Genomic DNA, 20456 nt, shown 5'->3' with positions numbered 1-20456 from the left:
TTGCTCTCCGTGCTGTAATGAGTAAGACCTTGCTCTCCGTGCTGTAATGAGTAAGACCTTGCTCTCCGTGCTGTAATGAGTAAGACCTTGCTGTAATGAGTAAGACCTTGCTCTCCTTGCTGTAATAAGCGTTGCTCTCCTTGCTGTAATGAGTGAGTAAGACTTTGCTGTAATGAGTAAGACCTTGCTCTCCTTGCTGTAATGAGCGAGTAAGACCTTGCTGTAATGAGCGAGTAAGACCGTACTCTCCCTGCTGTAATGAGTAAGACCTTGCTCTCCTTGCTGTAATGAGCGAGTAAGACCTTGCTGTAATGAGCGAGTAAGACCGTACTCTCCCTGCTGTAATGAGTAAGACCTTGCTCTCCTTGCTGTAATGAGTAAGACCTTGCTCTCCTTGCTGTAATGAGCGAGTAAGACCTTGCTCTCAATGCTGTAAGGAGCGAGTAAGACCATACTCTCCCTGCTGTAATGAGCGAGTAAGACCTTGCTCTCCTTGATGTAATGAGTAAGACCTTGCTCTCCTTGCTGTAATGAGTGAGTAAGACCTTGCTCTCCTTGCTGTAATTAATAAGACATTGCTCTCCTTGCTGTAATGAGTAAGACCTTGGTCTCCTTGCTGTAATGAGTAAGACCTTGCTCTCTTTGCTGTAATGAGTAAGACCTTGCTCTCTTTGCTGTAATGAGTAAGACCTTGCTCTCTTTGCTGTAATGAGTAAGACCTTGCTCTCTTTGCTGTAATGAGTAAGACCTTGCTCTCTTTGCTGTAATGAGTAAGATCTTGCTCTCCTTGCTGTAATGAGTAAGACCTTGCTCTCCTTGCTGTAATGAGTAAGACCTTGCTCTCCTTGCTGTAATGAGTAAGACCTTGCTCTCCTTGCTGTAATGAGTAAGACCTTGCTCTCCTTGCTGTAATGAGTAAGACCTTGCTCTCCTTGCTGTAATGAGTAAGACCTTGCTCCTTTTGCTGTAATGAGTAAGACCTTGCTCCTTTTGCTGTAATGAGTAAGACCTTGCTCCTTTTGCTGTAATGAGTAAGACATTGCTCCTTTTGCTGTAATGAGCGAGTAAGACTGTGCTCTCCCTGCTGTAATGAGCGAGTAAGACCGTGCTCTCCCTGCTGTAATGAGCGAGTAAGACCTTGCTCTCAATGCTGTAAGGAGCGAGTAAGACCATACTCTCCCTGCTGTAATGAGCGAGTAAGACCTTGCTCTCCTTGATGTAATGAGTAAGACTTTGCTCTCCTTGCTGTAATGAGTGAGTAAGACCTTGCTCTCCTTGCTGTAATTAATAAGACATTGCTCTCCTTGCTGTAATGAGTAAGACCTTGGTCTCCTTGCTGTAATGAGTAAGACCTTGCTCTCTTTGCTGTAATGAGTAAGACCTTGCTCTCTTTGCTGTAATGAGTAAGACCTTGCTCTCTTTGCTGTAATGAGTAAGACCTTGCTCTCTTTGCTGTAATGAGTAAGACCTTGCTCTCCTTGCTGTAATGAGTAAGACCTTGCTCTCCTTGCTGTAATGAGTAAGACCTTGCTCTCCTTGCTGTAATGAGTAAGACCTTGCTCTCCTTGCTGTAATGAGTAAGACCTTGCTCTCCTTGCTGTAATGAGTAAGACCTTGCTCTCCTTGCTGTAATGAGTAAGACCTTGCTCTCCTTGCTGTAATGAGTAAGACATTGCTCTCCTTGCTGTAATGAGTAAGACCTTGCTCTCCTTGCTGTAATGAGTAAGACCTTGCTCTCCGTGCTGTAATGAGTAAGACCTTGCTCTCCGTGCTGTAATGAGTAAGACCTTGCTGTAATGAGTAAGACCTTGCTGTAATGAGTAAGACCTTGCTCTCCTTGCTGTAATAAGCGTTGCTCTCCTTGCTGTAATGAGTGAGTAAGACCTTGCTGTAATGAGTAAGACCTTGCTCTCCTTGCTGTAATGAGCGAGTAAGACCTTGCTGTAATGAGCGAGTAAGACCGTACTCTCCCTGCTGTAATGAGTAAGACCTTGCTCTCCTTGCTGTAATGAGCGAGTAAGACCTTGCTGTAATGAGCGAGTAAGACCGTACTCTCCCTGCTGTAATGAGTAAGACCTTGCTCTCCTTGCTGTAATGAGTAAGACCTTGCTCTCCTTGCTGTAATGAGCGAGTAAGACCTTGCTCTCAATGCTGTAAGGAGCGAGTAAGACCATACTCTCCCTGCTGTAATGAGCGAGTAAGACCTTGCTCTCCTTGATGTAATGAGTAAGACCTTGCTCTCCTTGCTGTAATGAGTGAGTAAGACCTTGCTCTCCTTGCTGTAATTAATAAGACATTGCTCTCCTTGCTGTAATGAGTAAGACCTTGGTCTCCTTGCTGTAATGAGTAAGACCTTGCTCTCTTTGCTGTAATGAGTAAGACCTTGCTCTCTTTGCTGTAATGAGTAAGACCTTGCTCTCTTTGCTGTAATGAGTAAGACCTTGCTCTCTTTGCTGTAATGAGTAAGATCTTGCTCTCCTTGCTGTAATGAGTAAGATCTTGCTCTCCTTGCTGTAATGAGTAAGACCTTGCTCTCCTTGCTGTAATGAGTAAGACCTTGCTCTCCTTGCTGTAATGAGTAAGACCTTGCTCTCCTTGCTGTAATGAGTAAGACCTTGCTCTCCTTGCTGTAATGAGTAAGACCTTGCTCCTTTTGCTGTAATGAGTAAGACCTTGCTCCTTTTGCTGTAATGAGTAAGACCTTGCTCCTTTTGCTGTAATGAGTAAGACATTGCTCCTTTTGCTGTAATGAGCGAGTAAGACTGTGCTCTCCCTGCTGTAATGAGCGAGTAAGACCGTGCTCTCCCTGCTGTAATGAGCGAGTAAGACCTTGCTCTCAATGCTGTAAGGAGCGAGTAAGACCATACTCTCCCTGCTGTAATGAGCGAGTAAGACCTTGCTCTCCTTGATGTAATGAGTAAGACTTTGCTCTCCTTGCTGTAATGAGTGAGTAAGACCTTGCTCTCCTTGCTGTAATTAATAAGACATTGCTCTCCTTGCTGTAATGAGTAAGACCTTGGTCTCCTTGCTGTAATGAGTAAGACCTTGCTCTCTTTGCTGTAATGAGTAAGACCTTGCTCTCTTTGCTGTAATGAGTAAGACCTTGCTCTCTTTGCTGTAATGAGTAAGACCTTGCTCTCTTTGCTGTAATGAGTAAGACCTTGCTCTCTTTGCTGTAATGAGTAAGACCTTGCTCTCCTTGCTGTAATGAGTAAGACCTTGCTCTCCTTGCTGTAATGAGTAAGACCTTGCTCTCCTTGCTGTAATGAGTAAGACCTTGCTCTCCTTGCTGTAATGAGTAAGACCTTGCTCTCCTTGCTGTAATGAGTAAGACCTTGCTCTCCTTGCTGTAATGAGTAAGACCTTGCTCTCCTTGCTGTAATGAGTAAGACCTTGCTCTCCTTGCTGTAATGAGTAAGACCTTGCTCTCCGTGCTGTAATGAGTAAGACCTTGCTCTCCGTGCTGTAATGAGTAAGACCTTGCTGTAATGAGTAAGACCTTGCTGTAATGAGTAAGACCTTGCTCTCCTTGCTGTAATAAGCGTTGCTCTCCTTGCTGTAATGAGTGAGTAAGACCTTGCTGTAATGAGTAAGACCTTGCTCTCCTTGCTGTAATGAGCGAGTAAGACCTTGCTGTAATGAGCGAGTAAGACCGTACTCTCCCTGCTGTAATGAGTAAGACCTTGCTCTCCTTGCTGTAATGAGCGAGTAAGACCTTGCTGTAATGAGCGAGTAAGACCGTACTCTCTCTGCTGTAATGAGTAAGACCTTGCTCTCCTTGCTGTAATGAGTAAGACCTTGCTCTCCTTGCTGTAATGAGCGAGTAAGACCTTGCTCTCAATGCTGTAAGGAGCGAGTAAGACCATACTCTCCCTGCTGTAATGAGCGAGTAAGACCTTGCTCTCCTTGATGTAATGAGTAAGACCTTGCTCTCCTTGCTGTAATGAGTGAGTAAGACCTTGCTCTCCTTGCTGTAATTAATAAGACATTGCTCTCCTTGCTGTAATGAGTAAGACCTTGGTCTCCTTGCTGTAATGAGTAAGACCTTGCTCTCTTTGCTGTAATCAGTAAGACCTTGCTCTCTTTGCTGTAATGAGTAAGACCTTGCTCTCTTTGCTGTAATGAGTAAGACCTTGCTCTCTTTGCTGTAATGAGTAAGATCTTGCTCTCCTTGCTGTAATGAGTAAGACCTTGCTCTCCTTGCTGTAATGAGTAAGACCTTGCTCTCCTTGCTGTAATGAGTAAGACCTTGCTCTCCTTGCTGTAATGAGTAAGACCTTGCTCTCCTTGCTGTAATGAGTGAGACCTTGCTCTCCTTGCTGTAATGAGTAAGACCTTGCTCCTTTTGCTGTAATGAGTAAGACCTTGCTCCTTTTGCTGTAATGAGTAAGACCTTGCTCCTTTTGCTGTAATGAGTAAGACATTGCTCCTTTTGCTGTAATGAGCGAGTAAGACTGTGCTCTCCCTGCTGTAATGAGCGAGTAAGACCGTGCTCTCCCTGCTGTAATGAGCGAGTAAGACCTTGCTCTCAATGCTGTAAGGAGCGAGTAAGACCATACTCTCCCTGCTGTAATGAGCGAGTAAGACCTTGCTCTCCTTGATGTAATGAGTAAGACTTTGCTCTCCTTGCTGTAATGAGTGAGTAAGACCTTGCTCTCCTTGCTGTAATTAATAAGACATTGCTCTCCTTGCTGTAATGAGTAAGACCTTGGTCTCCTTGCTGTAATGAGTAAGACCTTGCTCTCTTTGCTGTAATGAGTAAGACCTTGCTCTCTTTGCTGTAATGAGTAAGACCTTGCTCTCCTTGCTGTAATGAGTAAGACCTTGCTCTCCTTGCTGTAATGAGTAAGACCTTGCTCTCCTTGCTGTAATGAGTAAGACCTTGCTCTCCTTGCTGTAATGAGTAAGACCTTGCTCTCCTTGCTGTAATGAGTAAGACCCTGCTCTCCTTGTTGTAATGAGTGAGTAAAACCTTGCTCTCTTTGCTGTAATGAGTAAGACCGTGCTCCCCTTGCTGTAATGAGTAAGACCTTGCTCCTTTTGCTGTAATGAGTAAGACCTTGCTCCTTTTGCTGTAATGAGTAAGACCTTGCTCCTTTTGCTGTAATGAGTAAGACCTTGCTCCTTTTGCTGTAATGAGTAAGACATTGCTCCTTTTGCTGTAATGAGCGAGTAAGACTGTGCTCTCCCTGCTGTAATGAGCGAGTAAGACCGTGCTCTCCCTGCTGTAATGAGCGAGTAAGACCTTGCTCTCAATGCTGTAAGGAGCGAGTAAGACCATACTCTCCCTGCTGTAATGAGCGAGTAAGACCTTGCTCTCCTTGATGTAATGAGTAAGACTTTGCTCTCCTTGCTGTAATGAGTGAGTAAGACCTTGCTCTCCTTGCTGTAATTAATAAGACATTGCTCTCCTTGCTGTAATGAGTAAGACCTTGGTCTCCTTGCTGTAATGAGTAAGACCTTGCTCTCTTTGCTGTAATGAGTAAGACCTTGCTCTCTTTGCTGTAATGAGTAAGACCTTGCTCTCTTTGCTGTAATGAGTAAGACCTTGCTCTCCTTGCTGTAATGAGTAAGACCTTGCTCTCCTTGCTGTAATGAGTAAGACCTTGCTCTCCTTGCTGTAATGAGTAAGACCTTGCTCTCCTTGCTGTAATGAGTAAGACCTTGCTCTCCTTGCTGTAATGTGTAAGACCTTGCTCTCCTTGCTGTAATGAGTAAGACCTTGCTCTCCGTGCTGTAATGAGTAAGACCTTGCTCTCCGTGCTGTAATGAGTAAGACCTTGCTGTAATGAGTAAGACCTTGCTCTCCTTGCTGTAATAAGCGTTGCTCTCCTTGCTGTAATGAGTGAGTAAGACCTTGCTGTAATGAGTAAGACCTTGCTCTCCTTGCTGTAATGAGCGAGTAAGACCTTGCTGTAATGAGCGAGTAAGACCGTACTCTCCCTGCTGTAATGAGTAAGACCTTGCTCTCCTTGCTGTAATGAGTAAGACCTTGCTCTCCTTGCTGTAATGAGCGAGTAAGACCTTGCTCTCAATGCTGTAAGGAGCGAGTAAGACCATACTCTCCCTGCTGTAATGAGCGAGTAAGACCTTGCTCTCCTTGATGTAATGAGTAAGACCTTGCTCTCCTTGCTGTAATGAGTGAGTAAGACCTTGCTCTCCTTGCTGTAATTAATAAGACATTGCTCTCCTTGCTGTAATGAGTAAGACCTTGGTCTCCTTGCTGTAATGAGTGAGTAAGACCTTGCTCTCCTTGCTGTAATTAATAAGACATTGCTCTCCTTGCTGTAATGAGTAAGACCTTGGTCTCCTTGCTGTAATGAGTAAGACCTTGCTCTCTTTGCTGTAATGAGTAAGACCTTGCTCTCTTTGCTGTAATGAGTAAGACCTTGCTCTCTTTGCTGTAATGAGTAAGACCTTGCTCTCTTTGCTGTAATGAGTAAGACCTTGCTCTCCTTGCTGTAATGAGTAAGACCTTGCTCTCCTTGCTGTAATGAGTAAGACCTTGCTCTCCTTGCTGTAATGAGTAAGACCTTGCTCTCCTTGCTGTAATGAGTAAGACCTTGCTCTCCTTGCTGTAATGAGTAAGACCTTGCTCTCCTTGCTGTAATGAGTAAGACCTTGCTCTCCTTGCTGTAATGAGTAAGACCTTGCTCTCCTTGCTGTAATGAGTAAGACCTTGCTCTCCTTGCTGTAATGAGTAAGACCTTGCTCTCCTTGCTGTAATGAGTAAGACCTTGCTCTCCTTGCTGTAATGAGTAAGACCTTGCTCTCCTTGCTGTAATGAGTAAGACCTTGCTCTCCGTGCTGTAATGAGTAAGACCTTGCTCTCCGTGCTGTAATGAGTAAGACCTTGCTGTAATGAGTAAGACCTTGCTCTCCTTGCTGTAATAAGCGTTGCTCTCCTTGCTGTAATGAGTGAGTAAGACCTTGCTGTAATGAGTAAGACCTTGCTCTCCTTGCTGTAATGAGCGAGTAAGACCTTGCTGTAATGAGCGAGTAAGACCGTACTCTCCCTGCTGTAATGAGTAAGACCTTGCTCTCCTTGCTGTAATGAGTAAGACCTTGCTCTCCTTGCTGTAATGAGTAAGACCTTGCTCTCCTTGCTGTAATGAGCGAGTAAGACTGTACTCTCCCTACTATAATGAGCGAGTAAGACCTTGCTCTCATTGATGTAATGAGAGAGTAAGACCTTGCTCTCCTTGCTGTAATGAGCGAGTAAGACCTTGCTCTCCTTGCTGTAATGAGTGAGTAAGACCTTGCTCTCCTTGCTGTAATGAGTGAGTAAGACCTTGCTCTCCTTGCTGTAATGAGTGAGTAAGACCTTGCTGTAATGAGTAAGACATTGCTCTCCTTGCTGTAATGAGTAAGACATTGCTCTCCTTGCTGTAATGAGTAAGACCTTGCTCTCCTTGCTGTAATGAGTAAGACCTTGCTCTCCTTGCTGTAATGAGTAAGACATTGCTCTCCTTGCTGTAATAAACAAGACATTGCTCTCCTTGCTGTAATAAACAAGACCTTGCTCCCCTTGCTGTAATGAGTGAGTAAGACCTTGCTCTCCTTGCTGTAATGAGTGAGTAAGACCTTGCTCTCCTTGCTGTAATGAGTAAGACCTTGCTCTCCTTGCTGTAATGAGTAAGACCTTGCTCTCCTTGCTGTAATGAGTAAGACCTTGCTCTCCCTGCTGTAATGAGCGTTGCTCTCCTTGCTGTAATGAGTGAGTAAGACCTTGCGCTCCTTGCTGTAATGAGTAAGACCTAGCTCTCCTTGCTGTAATTAATGAGTAAGACCTAGCTCCCCTTGCTGTAATGAGTGAGTAAGACCTTGCTCCCCTTGCTGTAATGAGTGAGAAAGACCTTGCTCTCCTTGCTGTAATGAGTAAGGCCTTGCTCTTCTTGCTGTAATGAGCAAGTAAGACCTTGCTCTCCTTGCTGTAATGAGCTAGAATGACCTTGCTCTCAATGCACTAATGAGCAAGTAAGACCTTGCTCTCCCTGCTGTAATGAGCGAGTATGAACTTGCTCTCCCTGCTGTAATGAGCGAGTATGACCTTGCTCTCCCTGCTGTAATGAGCGAGTATGACCTTGCTCTCCCTGCTGTAATGAGCGAGTATGACCTTGCTCTCCCTGCTGTAATGAGTAAGACTTTGCTCCTTTTGCTGTAATGAGTAAGACCTTGCTCCTTTTGTTGTAATGAGTGAGATCTTGCTCATTTTGCTGTAATGAGCGAGTAAGACCTTGCTCTCCTTGCTGTAATGAATGAAGAAGACCTTGCTCTCCTTGCTGTAATGAATGAAGAAGACCTTGCTCTTCTTGCTGTAATCAGTAAGACCTTGCTCTCCTTGCTGTAATCAGTAAGACCTTGCTCTCCTTGCTGTAATCAGTAAGACCTTGCTCTCCTTGCTGTAATCAGTAAGACCTTGCTCCTTTTGCTGTAAAGAGTAAGGCCTTGCTCTCCTTGCTGTAATGAGTAAGACCTTGCGCTCTCCTTGCTGTAATGAATGAGTAAGACCTTGCTCTCCTTGCTGTAATGAGTGAGTAAGACCTTGCTCTCCGTGCTGTAATGAGTAAGACCTTGCACCGTCATTCCTGCGCATTTGTTTAGATAAAGATTGTGACATTCCTCAGTTCACCTATGATATCCATAGATCATTTTTGGCTAGACAAGATTTGGGCTAGATATCACAGTGCAAAACCACTGTCTATAGCTGTGTTTAACCACCTGCTATGCAGCTACTTATTGGTGAAAAGTTGCTGGAAATCCTGGAAGCAAATAATAGATTTTTGTACAAGGGGAGATCATATTTGCTAACCATCAAAACAAGGTTCCTAAAACTTTTATCCACTCAGTGACATTACTGATGAGAAGATGTTCATATGGTAGAGGGGGACAAAGTGGAAGAGAAGAAAGTGAGAAAGGAGAAAGATGTAAGAATCCATAACTAAAGCAAGTTGTAACCACTTACTTTATTCTCTGCATCATTGTCTTTGATAATCAAATACCTCAGCAGATTCAGTGAAGCCATTATTCTAAAAAAAGTCAGAAAATAATTGAATAATTAGTGAATATATTTCATTAAAATCCACAAAGCGCACTACATTTAATAAAAGTAGAATCAACAAATATATTGTAAACTCCTTGGGGGCGGTCTGTTATTTCTAAATGAGGCTGAGAACTCCAATTGGCTAATTTTAAACTTCAGCAAACATTCTCAGGCTGTGCATATTTTGCAAGTAGTGGACAATGTTGATACACAATATTGGGATTAAATCCATTTTTACCTTTAAAGGGACACTAAACCCATATTTTTTCTCTCTTTCATGATTCAGACAGAGCATGACATTTTAAGCAACTTTCTAATGTACTCCTATTATCAATTTTTCTATGTTCTCTTGCTATCTTTATTTTAAAGGCAGGAATGTAAATCTTAGCAGTCAGCCCATTTTAGGTTCAGCACCACGGATAGCGCTTGCTTATTGGAGGCCGACATTTACCCACCAATAAACAAGCATAATCCAGGTTCTCAACCAAAAATGGTCCGGCTTCTATGCATCACATTCTGCTTTTTAAATAAAGATAGCAAGAGAACAAAGAAAAATAAATAATAGGAGTAAATTAGAAAGTTGCTTAAATTTGCATGCTCTATCTAAATCATGAAAGAAAACATATGGGTTTAGTGTCACTTTAAGCAGGCTTGATAGGCTCACAAATGAATAAGTAATATGGGTTTAGGATTTTTATTTTTTTCTTACAAATAATTCAAATTTAGGTTATCCTTCAGTTTCTCATACATTCTAGTTATTGGAAAAACATTAAGAGAAAAAATATTTTATGGTACATTGTCCCTTTAACAGCTTTCATACTGTAAATCATGAAACGGCCAAGTGACAAGTTTTCAGCAGTTCCAAACCTCACTGTAAAGTATGAGGTTTGCCTTTTTGGCAATGTAAGGAGAGGTTCTAGATATTGTAAATTGCAGATATGCAAAAGATCTTGGTCACCAATAAACAAGATGAAATGGCAAACTGTTAAATCCCTGGTCCACTGTGTACTACAAGGTGAGCGGACAAGCGCCTTCGATATGTAGAGCAGCGGACAAACAGGATCTGCTGCTCGTATGTATCATTACATGCTCTACAAGTGAGCGTGTAAAGCCTGCCCCTTATCTCGCGTGAGAGAAGGGACTGTCAATCACCGAGAGCAAGCTCTCCGATTTCTCCTCGCCACCTCAGAGGTGGCGTAGAGTGTAAGAATCAGCGGTCTTATGACCACTGCTTCTTACATGGCGGGACGCAGGCTCGCATATGCGAACCTGTCTCACAAGGGCTCCAGAGCAGCTTTCGTTGCTTAGTACATGGAGCCCCTGATCGCAATCCTGTTTAAGAAGATGAAATTACTGTAACTTACAATCACAATAACATAATTTATGTAAGAACTTACCTGATAAATTAATTTCTTTTATATTGGCAAGAGTCCATGAGCTAGTGACGTATGGGATATATATTCTTACCAGGAGGGGGCAAAGTTTCCCAAACCTCAAAATGCCTATAAATACACCTCCCACCACACCCACAACTCAGTTTAACGAATAACCAAGTAGTGGGGTGATAAAAATAAGGAGTAGAAAAGCATACAAAAAGAGGAACCTGAAAAATAATTGTGCTTTTATACAAAAAAACATAACCACCATAAAAAGGGTGGGCCTCATGGACTCTTGCCAATATGAAAGAAATTAATTTATCAGGTAAGTTCTTACATAAATTATGTTTTCTTTCATGTAATTGGCAAGAGTCCATGAGCTAGTGACGTATGGGATAGAAATACCCAAGATGTGGAAGACCACAGAAGAGTCACTAGAAAGGGAGGGATAAAATAACAGCTATTTTCACTGAGAAATTAAATCCACACAATAAGTAGTAGAATCAAACTGAAACAGCTGTCTGAAGAACTTTTCTACCAAAGACTGCTTCAGAAGAAGCAAAATACATTAAGATGGTAAAACAAAAGTATGCAAAGAAGACCAAAATACTGCTTTGCAAATTTGATCATCCAAAGCTTCATTCTGAAAAAGCCCAAGAAATGGCGACTGAACTTAGCAGAAGTTGTAAATCTCTGAGGCGGAACCTGCCCTGCCTCCAAATAATCCTTAAAAAACAAAAGCTTAACAAGGATGCCAAAGAAATGGCAGAGGCTTTCTAACCTTTTCTGAAACCAGAAAACAACAAATAGACTAGAAGTCTTCTGAAATCCTAATAACCTTGATATAGAATTACAAAGCTCTTACCACATCCAAAGGATGTAAAGAACGCTCAAAGAATTCTTTAGGATTAGAATTCAAAGAAGGAACAACAATTTCTCTACTAATGTTCAAATTCACAACCTTAGGAAAAAAAGAAGTCCACAAAACAACTTATTCTAGATGAAAAAAATCAGATAAGGAGACACAGAAGAGAGAGCTGATAAATCAGAAAGTCTTCTAGCAGAAGAGGTAGCCAAAAGAAACAACACTTTCCAAGAAAGTAGATAATCTTTAAAGAAAATATAGGCTCAAATGAAAGAGCCTGCAAAATCCTTGAACCAAATTAAGACTCCAAAAAGGAGAGTAAATAAATTAACAGGCTTGATACAAACCAAAAGCCTGAACAAAACAGTGAATATCAGGAAGTTTAAACAATCTTTCTGGGAAATAAAACAGAAAGAGCAGATTCTTGTCCCTTCAAAATATTTGCAGACAAACTTATCAAAATCATCCTGAAGAAACTGAAAAATCCTAGGAATTCTAAAAGAATGCCAAGAGAATTTATGAGAAGAACACCATAAAATATAGGTTTTCCAAACCTGATAATACATGTTCCTTGAAACAGCCTGCAACATAGTGATAAAAACTGAGTAAGAGAAACCTCTATAACTAAACACTAATCAGTTTCCATACCTTTAAATTAGTCATTTGTGATCCCGATGGAAAAAAAGGCCCCTGAAACAAGAGGGCTGGCAAAAGAAAAAATGACCAAGGATGGTAAACTGGACATCTGGACAAGATCCACATACCAAACCTGTGAGGCCATGCTGATGCTATCAGAAACACATGATATTGTTCCAATATGATCTTGAAGAACACCTTTGGAACAAAAAAAAAAGAGGCGGAAATATGTAGCCAGGTTGCAAAACCAAGACACTGCTAATACATCCACCATTTCAGTCTGAGAATCCCTGGACCTGAAAAGGTACCTGGGAAATTAAGAAGACACATCTGTATAGAGATACCACTCTCCCGGATGTAAAAGACTGACGGCTGAGATAACCCATTTCCCAAATGTCTAAACCTGAGATATAAATCGTAGATATTAGACAGAAGATGAATTCCACCTAAGAACGTATTCAAGATACTTCTTAATTGCTAAGGAACTGCAAGTCCCTATTTGATGATTGACATATGCCACAGTTGTGATATTGTCTGAAAGCAAAAATGAAAGTTTTCTCCTAAAAGAGGCCAAACCTGAAAGAGTTCTGAAAATAGCACCAAGTTCTAAAATATTGATTGGAAACCTCGCCTCTTGAAGTTTCCAAACCCCTTTGCTGTCAGAGACCCTCAGACAGCTCCCCAACCTGTAAGACTTGCATCCATTAAGAATACAGTCCAGGAAGGACGAACAAAAGGAGGCCCTCTGAATAAAACGATGATAGTCTAATCACCAAATCAGAGAGAGTTCAGTGTTGGAATTTAAAAATATCAACTGTGATATCTGAAAAAAAATGTCTGCACCATTGAATCAGTATGCAAAGCAAAAGAGGTCTCAGATGAAAAACAAGCAAAGGGAACTACGTCCGAAGCTGCAGTTATGAGACCTAAAACTTCCATGCACATAGCCACTAAAAAGAATGTTCTAGACTGTAAGTTAGACAGGCTAACGCCAAATACAATTGACTTTTGTGCGATAAAGACAAAGTCATGAACACAGAGTCCATCTAGAAACCCAAAAAGAGGTGACCCTTGTCTGAGGAATCACGCAACTCTAATACCAAGATACCATCCAAATAAGGAAACATCACAATACCCTACTGTCTTATTACAGAAAGAAGGGCACACAGAACCTTTTGAAAAGATTCATAAAGCTGTCGCTAGACCAAATTGAAAAGCGACAAATTGATAAAGCTTATCTAAAAAAAGAGAATCTCAGAACCAAAAGTGGTCTGAATGGAATGAAATAGGAGGATGAACGTTCTGTATAATTGAGTGGACATGAAATGACCTTGCTAAACAAAAGGCAATAAGTCAGCATCAACATTCATACAAAAATTCCACAATACACCATTATCGGCAATACGGTATTGATCTCTAGATTCACTCTGAGTGATATTAATGTGCAAGCGTACAGTGATTCTCAATAATGTGTATATATGCTGTGTGCATAGGAAAATATAAATGACTTCACTTTCAACTCTTGATTCGTATCGGATCCAGGTATACACAATGTAAGTGACGTTTCAGTAGAAAAGATTTTCAAGATGTAAGTGAACAAACAGAGCATATATAACAACCGGTATAACTTCACTGTTATGTTAATTCACAGGTACAGTCTATCCACAAAGCTCAAATTTGCTCTTCATACAGTTCAAACACTTTACCCCCACACCGGACAATACCTTATAACTTCAGACTATTCGTCCTGTCGGTCCTACTCAATGCAGGGAGGGGGAGCGTGATGCTGGCAGGCTCTGTTACTCTCCTTGTGTTTAGGAACGCTGTACGCACCTGGTGTTCAGCTCGATTGATTGCACGTTTACCAGCAGCACTAACACTTGCACTATCACCTCAGAGACTAGGCAGGATGCACAATCCTTTCAATACAGCGATTTCCCAACGCTGAAATAACGAACAACTTAGCCACTTTGATGGAAAGGATTGCAAGCTGCACAAAAGATGGATGATTAAAAAATGACAATTTATTGGTTACAATTTAAAAATGTTAAGCACACATCACAGTGGTTCACCCAAGCACACAGGAGAGGCTGCTCTCCGACGCGTTTCCTGCTACAAAAAGCACTTCATCAGGGATAGCAGCTGATTCCCTGTACTGCCATTTATACCGGTAAATGCGATTTAACTCTTTCGGCACTTTTACACATTTTTATATATCACAGAAACATGTGATATATTATGAATAGATGAATATCAATTTAATTTTAGTGTCAGAAGGGCCACATTAATACCGGACTAAATGGCATATATTTATACTCAATTTAAGAACATAGGTAATAGAAATAACAAAAAAAATAAAGAATAAAAACAATGTTGTACTATTCTAGATGTTAAATAAAGAGAAAAGATGGCATAATACACATTCAGGGTAAACTTATTTAGTAGATATAAAAGAGATGAATATTTATATATACCATGAGAAAGTGATTCAGCAACCTAGATGTGGATTGTTATTAATTGCATATGAATTTTTAATATTTATTATTCTTATTATTTTGTCCTACTTAATGCAAATATAACAAAATAACAAGGTTTTTATGTATCTTGTTATACATGTATTCATATATTGGCTTCCTATATATATTAACTGTAAAGTTCTGTATACCCCACTAGTTACATATAAGGTTATTTAGTACTAAATTAAAGGGTAGTTATTGAAAACTTGGTTCGACATAATTATATCTATATACCTGTGTATAGTTTAAGGTCCCAAATTTTATTCATTCCTTTGGGGTCGCCAGTTTCCAATTTAAAAATCCAGAAGGCTTCTTTTTTATTTAATTTAGCTAGCCTATCCCCTCCTGTATTAAGTTTGGGAATCCTATCTATTACTTGGAATTGAAAATATGACAGAATTTGTGCAAGCATAGCTTTAGTATATGAATGGCCTACTCGATGTCTCGCAAAATGCCTGGCTACCGGTGTTTTAGGGTCTAAAGCTTCCAATGACAGGAGATGTTCTCGTATACGATCCTTTATGGGTCTTATAGTTCTTCCTGTGTACTGACAGCCACACAATTTGCAGGAGATCAAGTAGACCACATAGTCAGACTGGCAAGTAAAATGTCTGTAAATTCTGAATTCACATTTAATAGTGTGAGACACAAAAAATTCGCCTGGTTTCACATATTGACAAGACTTGCAAGGTTTGACTCCACACTTAAAGGTTCCATTCTCAGGTTTCAGCCAACTTTCTGTCCTAGGCATAGATAATATACCTGATTCTGAAAAGTTCCTATTTACATATTGACTCAACGTCTTAGCCCGCCTAGAGACAAATCTGACCCCATTAGTTGAAATATTAGTTAGTGTAGGTTCTTTCTCCAAAATGGGAAGATATCTTTTGACTATGTTACATATTTTGTTGGCTATATTGTGTAGAGAATACAATAGTCTCCTCTGAGTTCTTAGTTCTAGATTTATGTTTGTCCTGGAGTAATTCATTCCTATCCATTTGTCTTACATTCTCCTGTGTGGTAATTAAGAGATTCTTGTTATATCCTCTCTTCACTAGACGTGCTTTTAGAAGGTTTGCATGTTTGTCATAGTCTCTAATATCGCTACAATTCCTGCGTAACCTCATGAATTGGCCTTTAGGGATGGCCATTTTTAAATGTTTAGGATGGTTAGACTCAGCTCTTAAGATGGTGTTTCCGGCTATTTTCTTTCTGTATGCCTCCATAGCTACTGTTTGACCCTCTTCCTCTATTTTAATCGTTAGATCAAGAAAGCTGATGCTTTCTTTACTCCAACTATAGGTAAATTTGAGATTCATGCTATTATCGTTTATTGTAACCAATAAATTGTCATTTTTTAATCATCCATCTTTTGTGCAGCTTGCAATCCTTTCCATCAAAGTGGCTAAGTTGTTCGTTATTTCAGCGTTGGGAAATCGCTGTATTGAAAGGATTGTGCATCCTGCCTAGTCTCTGAGGTGATAGTGCAAGTGTTAGTGCTGCTGGTAAACGTGCAATCAATCGAGCTGAACACCAGGTGCGTACAGCGTTCCTAAACACAAGGAGAGTAACAGAGCCTGCCAGCATCACGCTCCCCCTCCCTGCATTGAGTAGGACCGACAGGACGAATAGTCTGAAGTTATAAGGTATTGTCCGGTGTGGGGGTAAAGTGTTTGAACTGTATGAAGAGCAAATTTGAGCTTTGTGGATAGACTGTACCTGTGAATTAACATAACAGTGAAGTTATACCGGTTGTTATATATGCTCTGTTTGTTCACTTACATCTTGAAAATCTTTTCTACTGAAACGTCACTTACATTGTGTATACCTGGATCCGATACGAATCAAGAGTTGAAAGTGAAGTCATTTATATTTTCCTATGCACACAGCATATATACACATTATTGAGAATCACTGTACGCTTGCACATTAATATCACTCAGAGTGAATCTAGAGATCAATACCGTATTGCCGATAATGGTGTATTGTGGAATTTTTGTATGAATGTTGATGCTGACTTATTGGATTTAATTTCCTTTATATTCCAACATAGACACCAGAGACTTTATTCTAACACGTTAGCTTTAACACACTGGTGTAAACAGAAACAAAATGGCATACGGTAATATTGCACTGAGACGCACTAAGATGGAGAACCTGATTAAAAGCACAACCACCCAGGAAAGCACACAGGATGAAATTGTACATCTTTTTGCTAATAAAGAGAAACTAAGTATCAAAGAGTTGCGACTTTGGTGGGAAATAGAATTCCTGCAACTATATATCAATGAAAACAAAGTCCCAAGAGGATTAAGGATGAAAAAGTATCCAGCTAATGAAAGAGAGGATATAACATTCATGGAAGATTGGAATGAGACACTCACCAAATGCTCATTGATACTTATGGGTAAACTACTTAATAAAAAGAAAGGAGAAAGAGAAACAGTACTTACAGAACTTACTAACCTGCAGGAGAAAATAGAATTAACCAAACAAGACACAAGATTTGAAGCATTTGACAAACAATTTAATGAAACAATGGAGAAACTGGATAAAGAAATTATGGATAGAAAGATTGGCAAATATCAACGTGACTGCAAGGACTATGAATTGAATATAGTCTATAGTTGGAATACGAGTAGCAAGGGCACTTCTGAAGAAAAAAAGAAGGGAAGGAGAAAAAGATTTAGAAATAATAACAAAAAACAGAGCCAAGAAAAAGGCAGAGTCACTTTCAGTGAAAGCAGTGTAAGCACAGAAGGCTCCCTAAGTATGGTTGGAGACCAATCAACTGCTTCAGAGTCAGAACAGGGAACAACCCAGGATGGACCTAATATAATGGATAATGATGAAGTAACAACTACGATCCAACAACAAAGCAAGGGGCTGGGAGCAAGACCCAAGGAGAATACAAAGCGAAAATCCTTTTCTGAATTGGTAAAACAGGACTCTTCTACATTGGTGGGTAAAAATACAGGAGCAGATCCAAGTACATCTACACCAAGATACCCAAGCAGAGCCAACAGAGGGTCAAAAAACGGGAAGAACCAGAGGGGAAGAATGTGATTAATCTTTCAAGTACACCTCTGACAGATGAACAACAAAAAGTCTTAGCGAAAGGACTTGGGTTTGCGCCCACTAATGACTTTGATTTGTTTGATGCTCTCCTGGATTTAAACAAATTCATGAGAAAAGTAACTTTAAAGAAACACTTTTCTGAAATAAATATTAGTGAGCAGGCTCCCCTGCCAGACAATGATGTAGTAAATTTGTGTAGTGGTAACATCTTATCTAGTGATATTGAATACATGAATTTTGGAGAATTATGTGATCTAACCAGTCTAGCTACTTTACATAAAGAGAGTACTAGATGTGGAGAAATACAACATATAATTCCTAAGAGTAACATCAGATACACTAACAAATATTTCTACCCTTCACAGTCTAGAGGTGATAATATAGAATTGTTCCATACAATTGTTGAACAGGAACTAACTAAACTCTATGACTGTGAAAGAGAGAAACATCAAAATACAAGAAGGACTAATAATCTATCAGGAACAGAGTGGAGGGCTCTACAAGATTTAAAATTAAACAAAAACTTGGTTATTACCAATTCAGATAAGGGTGGGTCAATAGTAGTCCAAGATAGGATCTCCTATGAAATAGAGGCCCTAAATCAATTAAATGATAATGACACCTACAAACTACTCACGTACAATCCCACCATAAAATTTGTTAAAGAATTAGAGACTATTCTAGAGGAGGGGACCAGATTAGGTATTCTAAATGAAAAAACTGCAGAGGCATTGCTAGTAAAATTTCCTGTTATCTCTACCTTTAAACACTTACCAAAAATCCATAAGAATCCCTCTAAGCCACCAGGCAGACCCATCATTTCCACAATTGGTACACTAGGTGAAAAATTAGGGGCATGGGTAGATGAGTTTCTGCAGCCCATTGTAACAAACATGCCAGGCTATTTACGCGACACAAAACATTTACTCAGAAAATTAGAAGGCCTAAAACTAAATGATTCATGTCTTTTTCTCACCATAGACGTGGTTTCATTGTATTCCTGTATTCCACATAGACAAGGCTTATTAGCCTTGGAAGAAACATTAAAGTTTTATACAAACTACGATATCATCTTCATTAGCTATCTGGTCGATGTTGTTGGCTATCTATTAACCCATAATTATTTTGTTTTTGAAGGTAAAATGTACTTACAGCATAGGGGTACAGCTATGGGGGCGAAATTCGCCCCCTCATACGCTAACATATACCTTAGTTACTTTGAATTGTTCAAGATTTTTGGTGACCTTAATAACTTTAAGGACAACATAAAATTTTATACTAGATTTATCGATGACGTGTTGATAGTCTGGGAAGGGGATGTGTCACTTATTGATCAATTTGTGGAAACATTAAACGATAATAGCATGAATCTCAAATTTACCTATAGTTGGAGTAAAGAAAGCATCAGCTTTCTTGATCTAACGATTAAAATAGAGGAAGAGGGTCAAACAGTAGCTATGGAGGCATACAGAAAGAAAATAGCCGGAAACACCATCTTAAGAGCTGAGTCTAACCATCCTAAACATTTAAAAATGGCCATCCCTAAAGGCCAATTCATGAGGTTACGCAGGAATTGTAGCGATATTAGAGACTATGACAAACATGCAAACCTTCTAAAAGCACGTCTAGTGAAGAGAGGATATAACAAGAATCTCTTAATTACCACACAGGAGAATGTAAGACAAATGGATAGGAATGAATTACTCCAGGACAAACATAAATCTAGAACTAAGAACTCAGAGGAGACTATTGTATTCTCTACACAATATAGCCAACAATATAACAAAATATGTAACATAGTCAAAAGATATCTTCCCATTTTGGAGAAAGAACCTACACTAACTAATATTTCAACTAATGGGGTCAGATTTGTCTCTAGGCGGGCTAAGACGTTGAGTCAATATGTAAATAGGAACTTTTCAGAATCAGGTATATTATCTATGCCTAGGACAGAAAGTTGGCTGAAACCTGAGAATGGAACCTTTAAGTGTGGAGTCAAACCTTGCAAGTCTTGTCAATATGTGAAACCAGGCGAATTTTTTGTGTCTCACACTACTAAATGTGAATTCAGAATTTACAGACATTTTACTTGCCAGTCTGACTATGTGGTCTACTTGATCTCCTGCAAATTGTGTGGCTGTCAGTACACAGGAAGAACTATAAGACCCATAAAGGATCGTATACGAGAACATCTCCTGTCATTGGAAGCTTTAGACCCTAAAACACCGGTAGCCAGGCATTTTGCGAGACATCGAGTAGGCCATTCATATACTAAAGCTATGCTTGCACAAATTCTGTCATATTTTCAATTCCAAGTAATAGATAGGATTCCCAAACTTAATACAGGAGGGGATAGGCTAGCTAAATTAAATAAAAAAGAAGCCTTCTGGATTTTTAAATTGGAAACTGGCGACCCCAAAGGAATGAATAAAATTTGGGACCTTAAACTATACACAGGTATATAGATATAATTATGTCGAACCAGGTTTTCAATAACTACCCTTTAATTTAGTACTAAATAACCTTATATGTAACTAGTGGGGTATACAGAACTTTACAGTTAATATATATAGGAAGCCAATATATGAATACATGTATAACAAGATACATAAAAACCTTGTTATTTTGTTATATTTGCATTAAGTAGGACAAAATAATAAGAATAATAAATATTAAAAATTCATATGCAATTAATAACAATCCACATCTAGGTTGCTGAATCACTTTCTCATGGTATATATAAATATTCATCTCTTTTATATCTACTAAATAAGTTTACCCTGAATGTGTATTATGCCATCTTTTCTCTTTATTTAACATCTAGAATAGTACAACATTGTTTTTATTCTTTATTTTTTTTGTTATTTCTATTACCTATGTTCTTAAATTGAGTATAAATATATGCCATTTAGTCCGGTATTAATGTGGCCCTTCTGACACTA

General features: G+C 39.7%; 1 protein-coding gene across 1 annotated transcript in view; it reads right to left on the bottom strand.

Moving 5' to 3' along the window:
* The window catches only part of GLMN (glomulin, FKBP associated protein), a 71955-nt gene that overhangs the window by 15429 nt on the left and 36070 nt on the right, over positions 1-20456 (bottom strand). The window contains exon 16 of the mRNA XM_053694002.1: positions 8966-9029. Within this exon, the coding sequence (XP_053549977.1) occupies positions 8966-9029 (64 nt within the window). The remainder of the gene's footprint in view (positions 1-8965; positions 9030-20456) is intronic.

Source organism: Bombina bombina, chromosome 10, assembly GCF_027579735.1.
Source record: "Bombina bombina isolate aBomBom1 chromosome 10, aBomBom1.pri, whole genome shotgun sequence".
NCBI lineage: Eukaryota > Metazoa > Chordata > Amphibia > Anura > Bombinatoridae > Bombina > Bombina bombina.
Note: the sequence above shows the minus strand (reverse complement) of the source record. Positions and strands in the feature narration are given on the sequence as shown.